The 15393-nt window shown below is 32.4% G+C and overlaps 1 protein-coding gene across 1 annotated transcript; it reads left to right on the top strand.

Moving 5' to 3' along the window:
• The first annotated feature begins 9238 nt into the window (after positions 1–9238).
• LOC138908845 (MADS-box transcription factor 23-like) lies at positions 9239–14336 on the top strand. Its single transcript, XM_070199495.1, has 8 exons — positions 9239–9467; positions 11342–11420; positions 11543–11607; positions 12076–12175; positions 12329–12370; positions 12953–12994; positions 13140–13234; positions 14001–14336. Exons 1-8 carry the CDS (start codon positions 9286–9288, stop codon positions 14086–14088), a joined length of 693 nt encoding a protein of 230 aa, XP_070055596.1. The 5' UTR covers positions 9239–9285; the 3' UTR covers positions 14089–14336.
• Positions 14337–15393: the final 1057 nt, after the last annotated feature.

Below are 15393 nucleotides of genomic sequence, written 5' to 3'. Positions count from 1 at the left end.
AGGAAGTATATATTATTGAGAATGTCAAAAATAATACAGTTTTGGAGTTGAGGCGTGTTGGTCCTCATTCTAATCATTTTTCTACATTATGTTTGGATGGAGACATGGAGATCAAGCCTTTGGAGAGATGTATAGATGAAGAACAAGACTCTTATATTCTAAAATTTGCAACACCAAAAAGGCAAAATGACATTCCTCACTTAAGGGCCAAGAAGTGCAAGATGCGATATTTATTGCTTGGTTCCTTTATTTTCACACCACCACCCCATGAACGTGACAAAAAAATTGATGCAAAATTAGGGGCGCAATTCATATTCTCAAAGTGGAAGGAAAAGTGGTGAAAGTGATGGTGTCGTGTCGTGACGTTAAATCAAGCGCTTGTTGGGAGGCAACCCAATTTTATTTTTTATTTTTATTTTTGTTTTTAAATTATTTTTTTAATTGTGTTATCTTTGTAGTGCTTTTTATGTATTTTGTAGGAGTAGGAGCATGGAGTCAAAGGCAATAGGCGAGTGCAAAAGCGAGCAGGCGGTTGAAACTGAGTGTGAGGTACCCGCACAATGGGACCATACCTGAGAGAAGTCTGAGTATCCCGTGAGCTGCTAATTCTTCGGCATGTGGCCTACCAGGGAGTTTCTTTTACCCTCTTGTTATTTACAGTGTGCATTGAGGACATTGCACAATTTTAAGTGTGGGATAAGGAGATTGTCTGGGTGATTTTTTGTGCTATCGTAGCTTAATTGTAGTATTCTTTATAACTGTAGTGATTTTTGTAAAAGAAAAAAAAAGATTTTAAAAAACGAAAATTGAAAAAAAAAAAAAAAGAAGAAAATTTAGACTTTTCCCGATGATGGATTTTCTTGGACAGTTTTCTTTAGGGATTAAGGTCCAATGAAAAAAAATTCAAAAATATTTTCTTTTTGTTCTAGTTAGTTTTAGTTAGGTAATAATCCCCCTTGATTTTTCTTTGTGCATCGATTCTTTTTCTAGGGATGTAACTTGAACCGGGTAAACTTTTTTTTTTTTTTTAGGATTAGATTTTTTTTTAGGAGTAGAAAAAGAGGGAGAAGAAAAAAAAATTTGACTTGTTTGATACTAGCATATTTAGGCCTGAGTTTGAGTAGTACTTTCCTCTGAGTGCTTGAGTAATGAATAAAACAACAGACTTTCTAACACCTAGGCTAGGGTTTATGACTCTGTATATAGCTTATTTTGTTGTTCGCTATGATCCTGTCTGTCTTAGAGTAGAATTGATCCATCTTGATTGGTATTTATGTCATGTGGTGAGGATTTCTTACATATATTTCATGTTTTGCATCTTAGTCTAGAACTTGCCCTGCATGTTATTGAGTAAAATAAAAGTGTTGCTCTATTTAGAAGATGATAACAGGCTTTCTTTGATATGTCTTATGCATTTTAGCCTTTTCAGATATTGTACCACTAGTTAGTCCTTTGAGCCAGTAACCTTTTATTTGGAAGCTGTATTTTTGCCTTGATTCTTTTGTTGAATCTCTAGTTTTTGCACCTTGCTTCCTTGAGCATTGTTGCTTAGACTGTGATACTAATTGATAAATTTAAAGAAAGGGATGATTAACTGAAAAATGGTGACCAAATGATAGCTGCAAAGTGATGAAAGGGCCCTCTTGAAAAGAATGTGACATGAAAAAAAAGAGAATGAAAAAATAATTGGTTTGAAAAAAAAAATGAAACGTTATTGATATGGAGTTAGAACTCACGAGCTTCTAAGATTTTCTACAACAGAGTCTGAAAGAAATACAATTGTTCTTAATGAAAAGAAACAGTAAAATAGGGGAGATAGAAGGGGACTTCAAGGTCTGCAGACGCCAACAGATCTGCCTTGAGTCTCCAATAAGCAAGTCCAGGCTGCTAAGCCTCACGATCAGCTAGGACCGGTACCATAATCTGCACAAGAAGTGCAGAGTTTAGTATGAGTACAACCGACCTCATGTACTCTGTAAGTACCGAGCCTAACCTCGACGAAGTAGTGACGAGGCTAAGGCGGGTCACTCACACTACAACCTGTACGCAATATAAATAATATAGACAGAAAAAGGAAATACAGAACGAAATAAAGCAGTCAATTGAAAGTAATAGCTACAGCTTCAGGAATAAGTCAGCGACGTTCAAAATTTACCAATCCTTAAGTGCAAAAAGGAAATACCGTAAAACTATCACAGCTCGGAGGAATATAAACACACAGGTTGTTGCGGCGCGCAACGCGATCCCACCGAACATCACATAATCCTCTCTTATTTCCTCGTAACAATATTAACAACAATAAGTACATATATAAGTGTTGCGGCGCGCAACCCAATCCCACCATATCACAATATCATAATCATAGTTCACCTTTATTCTACAAAAACAATCCACCCTTATTACACCTGTTGTGAGTGCAACCCAATCCCACCGTACAGTATAGATTCACATTTATTCCACCTCATCATACCACCCTTATTTCACCTGTTGCGGCGTGCAACCAGATCTCACTATATCAATATCAAGTACTCAATATGCACAGTAAAACTTACAATTCAAATCACGGAAAAGCCTTTAAAATCCCTAAACACCAAACTGAAACAAATAAAAAACCTTGTACAACATGATAATCCGCATAAGTAATACTACACAGCGAGGCCAATCCAGAATTTCACCACTAGAAGATACAAATAAACCAACTTGAGCAAACAGAAGGAGATCATGAAACTATAAAAAGATCTAATATCATAAACATGATGAAACACTGACTAACAAGTAGCAATTAGGCATGGAAACACATTTAGAGCATATAAAAATTAAGACATGGAAAGAGATAATTTAAGAAAAGCAGAAAAATAGGGAAAATAGATAATTCGGTGGCGCATAAGCACCCGTCACCTCGCATATACGCTACTCACATAAAATCCACATAGCACATAGTCAGAGGGTTCCCAATTCCCTCAAGTCAAGGTTAGACATAACATTTACCTCTCTCCAAAGACCACTCAATGCGCAATCACAACTTTGCCTTTCAAACGAACCTCCGAACCAATAGAATCTAGAAAATTACCAACTAAACGATTCAAATTAAGCCTTAGGAACTACCCACGATTGCAAAGGATTTAATTTAGGCCATTTTTGAAAAAGTCAACCCCTGAGCCCGCTTGGTCCAATCCCGAAGTTCGGACCAAAACTCGTTTACCCATTCACCCTCGAGCCCGGTTAAGTAATTTGCTTTGGAATCCGACCTCAATTTGAGGTCTAAATCCCCAATTTACAAAAATCCCTATTTCTACCCAAAACCCCCGATTTCCACAATGAAAACAAAAGATTTTTGGTTGAAATCTTAGGAAATGTAGTGAAAAATTGAAAGAAACTAGTGTAGAATCACTTACTAATGATTTGGGGAAGAAACGTTCTTTAAAAAATTGCCTCTAGGGTTTTCTTGTTTTGACAATTTGAAGAATGAGCAACCAGTTGCATATGTCGCAATTGCGATATCATGTTCGCAATTGCGAGGAAGAGGTCGCAATTGCGAACTGCTTCAGAAATCCCAGTGATCGCAAATGCAATAAAACAGCTGCAAATGCGAACCCTGCAACCCTCGCAAATGCGGCCCTACCTTCGCAAATGCGAAGATTCTCAAAACATTGATGAGTCGCAAATGCGACTCTGCCTTCGCAAAAGCAGAATAGACAAGTTTGCAAATGCGAGTACCCCCTGCCATGCCCTGGCTCGCAAATGCGATGGTCTCTTCGCAAATGCGAGCCAGATCTCGCAAATGCGAGATCTGCAGTAAACACCAGAAAACAAAAATGCGTTAGCTATATTTTCTAAGTCCATTTCACTCTGTAGCCTATCCGAAACTCACCCGATCCCTCGGGGCTCTAAACCAACTATGCACACAAGTCTAAAAATATCATACGAACTTGCTTGAGCGGTCAAATCACTAAAATAACACCTAGAACTATAAATCGGACACCAAAATCAAATGAGATTTTCAAGAAACTTCAGAATTGCTATATTATCAACTGGACGCCCGAATCACGTCAAACCAACTCCGTTTCACACCGAATTTGACAGATAAGTCATAAATATAGTATTGGACCTATACTGGGTTTCGGAACCAAAATATGGACCCGATATCAATAAAGTCAAACATTGGTCAAACTTTCAAAATCATTAGGCTTTCAAACTTTCAAATTTCAACAAAGTCCGATAACTTGGGTTAGGGACTTTCGAATTCGATTCTGGGCATATGCCCAAGTCCCAAATTACAATGCGGACCCATCGGGACTGTCAAAATACGAATTTGGGTCCGTTTGCTCAAAACGTTGACCGAAGTCAACTCAAATGGATTTTTAAGGCAATAATTTCATATTTTATCAGTTTTTAACATAAAAGCTTTTCGTAAAAACACTCGGACAGCGCACACAAATCGAGAAAGTTTAAAATGAGGTATTTAAGGCTTCAAAGCGCATAATTAGGTTCTAAAACATAAGATGACCGATCAAGTCATCACATGATCCAAAAATGAAAGTTGTAGTCCCTTGTGTCTATTTTTCAGAAAGTTAAACCATTTGTCATTTGGAGTTGTGTATAAAAAGTTATGATGGATACACTACAGGCTGTCTGGGAAGAGTTTGGAAATCTCTGTTACACAAGGCCGACTTTGGAAGCTTATATCTCGCAATCTATAAGGAATTGGGAGATGATCAACAAATGAAAGTTATATATCTTGGAGTCTAGTTTTCAGAAAGTCAAACCATTCATCATTTGGAGTTTTGTACAAAAGGTTATGACTATTATACTAGACGCTATCTGAGAAGAGTTTGAAAATGATTGTTGAAGAATTTGTTCATCGCGAACGTGAGGGTAGGGTCGTGAACGCGATAAACAAACCCCAAGGAAGCAGAATAAAGTCCAAATTTGTCTCATTCTTCCATTTTTGGATCAAGGAAGCTTGGGTAAGGCAAATTTGAGAGTTTTTCAAGGAAAATATTGGGGTAAGAATTCCTAACTTGATTTTTGGTTAAATTACATGAATCTATTATTGTTTTTATCACTAAATTAGTGAATTGGGTTGAAAATGGCGAAAATCTTCTAGATTTTAATTTAAGATTTGAAGGGCGATCCGTTATTGGAATTTGATAATTTTGGTATGGTTGAACTCGTATCGGAATGAGTGTTCGGATTTCGTAAAATTTCTGTCGGGTTCCGAGGGGCGAGCCGCTCGTTGACTTTTTAGAATAAAATTTTAAGTTGGTGTTTATTATCCGGAATTGTTTCCGATGAATTTTAATGAAGTTATACAATTAATTTGGATAGATTTGAGCTGTCCGGAGGTCAATTCAAGCAAGAAGGCTATTCTGGAATATCGGCCTAACTTCAAAAAGGTAAGTATCTTGCCTAACCTTGAGTGAGGAAAATTTTCCTTAGGCATTGAGTCTTATGTGGAAATTGTGTAATTGAAAACCATGTATGCGAGGTGACTAGTACGTACTTGATTTATATGTGCAAATTATATCGGTTTAAATTCGTAGACACCCTTATATATTAAATTGGAAAATTGTTGGAACATAGTAAATCCTTTATTGTCATGTTGTATTCCTTGTTTGTCGAGTCTGTATTTTATATGATAATTTGGGATGATTGCCACTTGGATTTTTATGTGAATTCTGTGTGTTTGTTGATTTGATATTTCTTGGAATTAATTTCATTATGGATTTTTCATTTGCAAATAATTAATTAAATAAGTTTAAAAAGAGGCGTTAATATATTTATCAAAAATTTAGATTAAAGAAGGTGTTGTCCTATACTGAGTTATGTTTCCATCTTTGTTGTTGTTTTTGAGGTTTTATAGCCTTGGGCTATTTGCTTTGAAATTAATTGATTTTTGTTTTATCTTTGGAGTTGGTTGTGGCCGGTGGAAAAATTGTGATATGAATTGTTGTATTGTGTTGTCGTTTAAACACTCTCCTTGATATTATTTATGCTTCCTACCCGGCTTGTTAATGATATACATATGCTTGGTAAGGAAGAGTGTAAAGCACGAAGGGTGATGCCGTGTCATTTCATATACATTATCATGTGAGGGAGAGTGTAAAGCACGAAAGGTGATGCCGTGCCATTTGAGAGTGTAAAGCACGAAGGTGATGCCGTGCCATTTGTGAGTGCAAAGCACGAAGGGTGATGTCGTGCCATTCTTAATATGCATGAAGGATAATGCCGTGCCATTTTATTTATATTATTATGTGAGGATGAGAGTAAAAGCACGAACGGTGATGTCGTGCTATTATTTTTATATTATCATATGTTCATGGCACGAAGGGTGTTTCCGTGCAGTTGAGGACAAGAGACATACATTATATTGTGATATCTTTTCGTTGTGTATACATTCATGCCTTTATCTTGAGCTGTTATTGTGCACCTATGTTTTCTATGTGTCTTGTAGTCATTGTTGCTTCATGTGTGTTTCCCACTTTATTTCTTTTATTGTCATTAGAATTTCTCTCACCTAGTTGGTAATGTTATATGTATGCACGGTGAGAAATAGATAAATGCATAAAGTGTTGCCGTGCCAATTGATTTGATCTACATATATATATATATATATTGGGTGAGAATGAGAAAAGTGCATGAAGGTATTGCTGTGACATTTGATGTGATATGTTGAATATATTTCTCACACCAGGAAAGTTAAATGAGGTGTCACATGGTGACTTTTACTTGAAAGAATTATATTCGAAAGGTATTTACTTGAAAGAATTATATTCGAAAGATATTTATTTGAAAAACTTTTAGATAAAATATGTATATTTTGAATGACTTGATTAATTAGTTATACTTGTGTTTATTATTCGTTTGAGTAACATTTATGGTGTTCTTGCTGCCTTGTTGTTTATATCACTAGTTGATTGGTGATTCTATTACTTCTATTTGTTTTCTATTATTTTGTATGCTATATTGCATAGGTTATTAGACTGGTGAGTGTCTTGACTGTACCTCGCCACTACTCCACTGAGGTTAGTCTTGATACTTACTGTGTATCGATTGTGGTGTACTCATGCTACAATTCTACACATTTTTTGTGCAGAGCCAGGTATTGAAGATATCGGACTCGGACAAAGTTAGAGTGTGATCGCAAGGACTTAAGGTAGAGTTGCTTGGTCGTCGCAATCCCTTGGAGTCTTTCTATTTTTATTGTATTGTTAATTTCTTATTCGAACAGTACTGTATATTGGGTCCTCGAGATCATTCCATGTATTTAGTTAGAGTTCGTGACTCAGTATTATCAGTCTTGGAAGGTTGTTTGTAATTATTTTCGTTGTTGGTTTCGATTATCTATTTTTTTTAAAAAAAATTGGCTTGAATTATAATTAGAATCGGCTTACTTAGTCTTAGAGACTAAGTGTCATCATGACGCATGTGGTGGAATTTTGGGTCGTGACAGGTTATCTCAATTTACATCTTTCTATTATTTTTATTTTTTTCTATTATAGTTTTTAATTAATTTTTTACGTTCATATTTCTAGTTAATATAGAAGAAAATCTATGAGTGGATCAATATATATATATATATATATATATATATATATATATATATATATATATATATATATATATATATATATATAAATATAGATATATAGATTAGATTTGTCTAATATCTATTTAGATTATGTATAAGATTCATTAAACTACTTCCATTAATTATGTTTCCATTTATAATTTCTAATTATTAATATTGTCCTAAAATTGCCAAGTGTCTTCATTTTAGCTTGCCACTTGGCTTAACCACAATGCATACTACCCTCATTTTAATATAATATAGATAGATATAAATTATATACACTTAAAATTTAGTACAACCTTTCTTTTGCTAGAAATGAAAGAAATTAAATTTAAAAAAATTCTATATAAATGTTCGAATTTTCAGAATTCCACTACGTATAGGAAAATAATGATTAGTATCTTATTTCTTAAAATGTTGTCAATAACTTTCACTCATATCAGTTTAGAAAGTGGCAAACTGGACATGAGATGCCCAACCTAAATGCTAATCCAAACATGCCATTTATAGAAACATTCCAGAAGAGGAAAACCCCCTAACCAACAAGGAAAAATGGGAAAGCCATATTAAAATTACTTTACTACACACGGGAAAACCATTATTCCCTTTCCATATTTCCTTTCTAAATTTGGTAATACTTTCTATTATTACACCCTTTAACAATTCAACATAACTATATAACATACGAGTCTTTCCTTCATTACCAATCACCCCTTTATTAGAGATAAAGAAATTTAGAGTAAAAAAAAAGGGAAGATAAAATAGAGAAAAATAATTGAGAAAATGACTATTAGAGTTTTAATTTAGTGCGCCAAAGTCACTAACTATTTTTTGTAATGAAAATATTAGTCAGCTTTACCAGCTAAGTATTACGGAGTCACTACATATATTTTGGCAACCAAATCCCACATTTTCTGAAAAATATTTTCTATTATACTAAACATACTTAATCAATTTAGGAACATAAATGAAAATGTTAGCAAATTGGACAATAGATGACCAACAATGCAAAAATGCCTTTTAATAGAACTATCCCAAAGAGTAATTTACTTTATTGCACCGTAGTCACTAACTATTTTTTTAACGAACACGTTAGCCAATTTCATCTAAGTATTACGAAGTCACTAAATATTTTTTAGCAACCAAATCCCGCTTTTTTTTCTGGAAAATATTTTCTATCATATCAAACACACTTAATCAATTTAGGAACATAAATGAAAATGTTAGCAAATTGGACAATAGATGCCTAACCAATATACTGAACCAAAAATGCCTTATAATAGAAAGTCCCAAATAGTACTTTCATTTTATTGCTCCAAAGTCACTAATAAGTTAGCCAATTTCGCCTAAATATTACAAAGTCACTAAATATTTTTTAGCAACCAAATCCCGCGTTTTTTCTGAAAAATATTTTCTATCATACTAAACGCACTTAATCAATTTAGGAACATAAATGAAAATGTTAGCAAATTAGACAATACATGACCAACTAAAATACTAAGCCAAACATGCCTTTTAATAGAAACATTCCAAAGAGTACTTTGCCCCACATAGAAAAACCATCATTTCCTTTCCAAATTTCCCTTCCAAATGTAGTAACACTTTCCATCCTTAGACCTTTCAAGAATTCAACATAACTATATAAGACATGACTAATTTCTCCATTATCATTCACCCCATTGTTATTAGAAGGAAAAGAAAAGAAAGGGAAAATGGGGAGAGGGAAAATTGAGATTAAGATGATTGAAAATACAAATAGTAGGCAAGTTACTTTTTCAAAAAGAAGGCAAGGATTGATGAAAAAAGCTAAGGAATTGGCTATTCTTTGTGATGCTGAGGTTGGTGTTCTTGTTTTCTCCAACACTGGAAAGCTTTATCAATTTGCTAGCTCCAGGTAAAATTTAATTTAATTAATTCATCTTTATCTTTTATATATAAGATTTGTCATATCTGTGTGTCTGTGTGTGTATGTATTTTTTTTAATGTAAACAAAAACGCATTCTGATGCACAAACCATTTCATATTCACGCCGGGTTGGGGGAAGGGTCGGCCCCTAAGGGGTGTATATAGGCAGCCTACCCTAACCTAGGCGTTAAGGGCTGATTCCACGGCTCGAACTGACCTGTAGGTCATCCATAGATAATTTTACTGTTATTCCAAAGCTCCCTTCCAGATTGGTTAATTATGTATTTATATATAAGAGTTTATTTCTTGTGTTGTTCAACTCTGTTGTGAGACTCCAGTTAGTACAAAGATGGATTCTTTTTTTAATTCTTTTTTTTTTCTTTCTGATTGTGGGGTATGTTTGATTGATTTAATCATTTTCCTGATTTTTTAATAATAAAAGTTGAGAAATGAGAAAAATTTGGGTTTTAGATGAAGTTGTTGTACCACTTCTCAATTGTGCTTGTGATCCTTGAAAGTTACAATAGTGTTTTAACTTAATATGGCGTTTGTTTTAGAGTTGCAAAATTAGTTTTTTAATTTTTAGAAAGAAGAAAAAAAATTGTTTGAATAGCAAAAGAATTGCTAACTTTTTTCTTTAGGATTTTCAAACAATTAATACTTCTATTTTTCGTCAATTGTTTTTCTACTGTAAACTGGGACAATTAAGATGTAATTCGAATTATTTCTAAATTATGAAAACCTTTATTTGTAGCTTGGAAATGATGGTAAAAGGAAAGGATTAAAAATACATTTTCTTACTATTTTTGTCCTTTGCGTGATCAAATTTGATAGAAAACGAAAAAAAAAAAACAGAACTAAAATGGTTGATTATATTTGAATGAATAGAAGGTGTTCTAGGAGTGGAAGATTCTAAAAATGCTTAACAAGTACAGTAAAGAGCCCAAAAATGGATTGAAATACTTTTATTTATGCAATTAATTTCTAAAAGTTGATAGGTTGTTCCATTAATAGAATGAATTCTTGTTGGGATGGGCCATAAATAGTAGGTTAGGTTTACAAAAGGAGTATTATCACTTTTAACTCGCGCCAGAAACTATTTACATTTGGTAGTCGAAAAGTGTATAAAACTTGTCTAATTTTTGTATATAACATACATAATATATATCTATACAAAAAATATATACTTTTTATATATTTTTTCGCTTATTATTTTTATATCGGCTATTCAGTATCATTTTTCCTTTACAAAAGTATAAGTAATGAAATAGCCCAACAAAAGATATGGGCTTTCACTTATTTCACAACCATTTTTTTGAACCATCAATCGCCCATACCGAGTGGCCCAAATAAAGCCCAATAAGTCGATGTTCTTCTTTCTTCTTTTGTTTTTTGGAGCGGTTGGGAGGGTTGTACACGTTTGTAGCTCGATAAATTATACACTATTTATATATATATTATACATCTTACGATTAATTTTTTAATGGACGGTTATAAAGTATAAAATTATTTTTTTAAAATGAGGATCTAGGAAGGGAAAGGGCAAAAGAGAGAAAGAAAATTAAACTCAAGTTCATTTTGAAAGATCTAACCGATACTATTAGACTATAAGTTTTGATGGTGCCGAGATGTCGATATTCGTCTTTCTTTTGAACCCTTGAAACTCAAGTACATTGTTAAATATAGACATACATATAGCGAAATATATGTCTATATTTCCAAGTTATAATCTCGCTTGTCGCAAACGATTACTTATATTTATTTCTTAGATAACTAAACTGTGTATAAAAGTTAAACTATTTTAATATTTCTCTTTTATTGTAATATCTTAGATTAATAAAATTTTCACTTTGTATTTTGAAGCATGGAAAACATACTGTCAAGGTATAACAAGGCTCCAGAGTCTTCTGAGCTTACCACAATCGAAAATGTGGCAGCAGAGGTAGTAATTAAACAAATATTTATCACATAAATTAATTAATCGCATGAATTATTTAAATAAATCATTTCCAATTTAATCTTTTCAATTGATTAATTTAAAAGATCTTGATTTTGTTAAATAAGCATGAGTCGCAGCCTGAAGTGAATGAATTAAGAGCTGAAGTTGCTTTGCTGCGTCAGGTGCAAAGGTAAGTTTTTCTTTTAATTTTCTACAATATTTTCCTTTTGCATAAAATAAATAGGAAAAAATTCACTTTAGTCTCTTAAGTTTAAATAATTTGCGTTTTGGTCCTTGTGGTATTTACTTATGCACATATAACCTTCAATTAATTAAAATGTACTATTGGTATAAAAATCAGATATAATTTCTAACCCTATGCGCACCCCTCCCCCAAACAATAACAACAATCAAGTGGGATCCCACGAGTAGTGAAAAAGAAATTTTGCAAAATATGGAAGCGTATATTTTAAACGTGCTTTACTAAGATAGTTTATTTATATATACTGACTCTTTAAAGAATTCTTATACTGTCAAGTTACTTATAAGCTAGTTATACTAAAATATATATAGTAATAAATGTGATTGATATAATATTAATTATTGATGATATTGATAATATTATTCTCTATATTTTTGCATATTATATAATGTGAAGTCGGTTAATGGGGAAAGAACTTGAAGGTCTGAACTTCAAAGACTTGCAGCAATTAGAGCATCAGCTAAGTGAAGGCATTTTAGCAGTTAAAGATAAAAAGGTATATATTAATTTCATTTTATTAATTAAGGAGTAGTTATTATATGTACTTCAAAAATTAGTCCTATTTAATACTCAAAAAAAAAAGAAAGAAAAGGAAGGAAGCATATTATATTGCTCTTGAATTTATTTATTTTGCTATATATATTTTCAGGAACAAGTATTGTTGGGAAAAATTGAAAAATCACTGCTGCAGGTATACATTTGTGTTAAAATTTAAAAAACCCTGTATTTTGATTTTTTTATTGACTTATTTCACTTTTTTTAATTAGAAATTTTAAACTATATCACCATATTGTTCTATGAAAGCGGATGATTTAGAAGTTCGGTCCAGTTTTTTGGTGTCGTGGGGGAGGGATTGACCTTTCTAAACATCGGTCTATCGATATCACATAGTCTACTAAAATAGATTTCGTAAAAACCGGCTATATCCGATCTTAGTTGGCCTTTCACCCCTGGCCATAAATCATCCACGAATTTTGCCACGTATACTTGGGTTGGGTCATTCAAGGCTTGTTAAAACTTTTTTCAACGTGCTTATGTTTAGATTGATCAGTGTGGGTTTTATCGCTTTTTCATTTAAAATTTCATTTCCTCTCACAAAATTGCAATACTTTTTCAAGTAAAATGCATGTTCAAATACAATTTCAAATACCTTTTATCAATCTAACTCCAAAAACTTTTTTTTTTTTTTTTAAATCACATTTTTTCTGTCCAAATACCTACTAAAATACTTTTTCATTTTCATTTTCTTTTTCTTTGTTTTTCTGCATGGCAGGAGAAAAAGGTTTCACTAGAAAATGAAGCTCTGCGTGAACAGGTATGCCCTTAAGTCTATATTCTAATTCTACATTTAATTGTATTTTAATATTATAATTGTGGTTTTATAGTTATTTTTCTTAATTTTGGTATATTATATACCTTTTTATTTGTTAAATCTGTAAAATTATTTTTTGTTTATTCAGATTGAGGAACTAAGACGCAGCTCCAGGCACTGTCAAGAAAGAGCTTTAGGTTTGGAGAATTCAGTTTGTGATTCAGACACTTGTTTGCGCTTAGGGTAATTATAATCTGTAATTACATTTTTATTTAATTAAAACTACTTATGTTACTAGTTACACACACAGGTATTATTAGTCTTCGCCTAATAATTATTATATTATAATCCTTGTATAACTCATTTATGAACCAAACGACCCATAATGGTACCATTTTTAAAATTTTCTACTCCAAATTATCGTGCCAAACTAAAATTTGTACAAAACTACTTAAAATATGATGTTCCTCCTTTAAAATATTTTCAATTTATTTTATGAAAACTAACTTAGAGGACAAATTTAAAATTTCTTATTCTTATTTGAGATCTTTACAGAAATAGCTGGTCAGATTCACTATTTACTTTTCATAGCCGGTATACATAGATTATATACGATTATATACATATATATATATATATATAACGAGAGACAAGAAAATATCTTTGATTACGATTAAAAGGAACAATCTCAAATAGACCAAGATCCAATTTCGGGTCATTTCTTGGTGAATATAACTCGTTTATGAACCAAACGACCCATAATCCTTTTGCCGCCGCAAGGCTGGTTAATCGTACGTAGCAGGCTCGAATACCCCTGGTTCTAGAAGGCACATGAGTCTGAACGCTTTGTTGAATGCACGATATATATATATATAATATACCTGCTGATTATTTTTTGTTTAAGCGAGTAAATGGACAAATATATATATAATACACCTGCTGATTATTTTTTATTTAAGCGAGTGAATGGACAAGTATTTAAGTTAATTATTTTTATTTTTTCTTACAGGCTACCAGTTAATACAAGTCAGAATATGATAATACCAAAGATGGAAAGTACTTCCAATGATGCTCAAAATCCAATGGTTTTGGAGTGATATTTTCTTGCATTAGACTCATTTCTCTATCACAGTTTTACATTAAGACTCTTTCTTATATTACTGTTGCTTAGCTTAGATTTATCTAAGTTTTAATTATCAAGTTAATTTTTTTCATACATTTCTTGTTGTACTAAGTCAATGTTATGACCAGAACTAGTTGCAAAAGTTGGTAAGGCTCAGACCTATCAAGAATAGAGAGGACTTAAATTAATTTTCTTGAATTTTATTTTACTCTTTCATGTCAATTTTTGTGTTTGAAATGCTATTTGTGGTTGTGCAATGGCCACTTCATCTGCTCTGATAATTTCCAAGAATTATTTTTTTGGGTTCGAGATTGTAAATAAAGAACTTCTTGGTAAATAGGGCATTACTCCCTTAGTAGACCTACTCGAAACTGATCAGTTGAACCAATGAGTTTCGAATATCGAATGTTTAAATCTTTCATAAATATCAATATGTATTTAATTAATTCTCGTTGTTAGATCAATAATTATTTTGCAGATTCCAATTTTTAATTTCCTTATTTTGACCAATGAAATCTTATTTTCACACAGAAAATTATTTTAAAAAAGAAAATAATGATATGACATCATTTTAGCAACTAATCCACAATTAATGTCATTTTTAGATGTATGTTTTTAATATTTTGAGTTGCATCAACGCATGTCCTAGTGTCACCCTTTCCTCTATTTCCTTGACGTTATTTATACATATTTTTTAAGGAAAAAGAACATCCCAAAAATAATGTTATTTTGGTGGTCACCCCTTCTTTTAAAGTACACATCATTCTTTAGTAACCAACTAGTATACGCACCCGTGCGATGCGTGGATCGATTAAAAAAAAAGAGTGGAGAGAGATAATAAAAATATATGTATATTACAGATTAAATTTATCGATCACAATCAAAACAATTAAAACAAAAAACAAAGAGAAGAATTCCATCGGGTTGTCTCTATATTATTGTTGTCAAGGACTACCATCCCAAGTGACTTGTTAAAAAAGGGTCTGACCATGAAATATTTGGTCTTCTTGTTGATCGGTAAAGGATTTGTTCCTCATTACGAGTTAAAAACTTAGCAGCAAGAGAAGAAGAAGAAGAAAAATTAACCTCAAAAAATTTAATTTCTTGATATGGCGAAAAATCAGCTAACTCATTTAGATTTGCTAATATATCCAACGGCTTGCCACTTCCTTTTAATACTCCTTAAAATACTCCTACTAATCCACACGGACTTAAAGTATGCTTCTACATTAGTTGATCACATAAATCGACGAACTTACTTGAATTACCATCAATAATG

The sequence above is a fragment of the Nicotiana tomentosiformis genome, chromosome 4, assembly GCF_000390325.3.
Source record: "Nicotiana tomentosiformis chromosome 4, ASM39032v3, whole genome shotgun sequence".
Classification (NCBI taxonomy): domain Eukaryota; kingdom Viridiplantae; phylum Streptophyta; class Magnoliopsida; order Solanales; family Solanaceae; genus Nicotiana; species Nicotiana tomentosiformis.
Note: the sequence above shows the minus strand (reverse complement) of the source record. Positions and strands in the feature narration are given on the sequence as shown.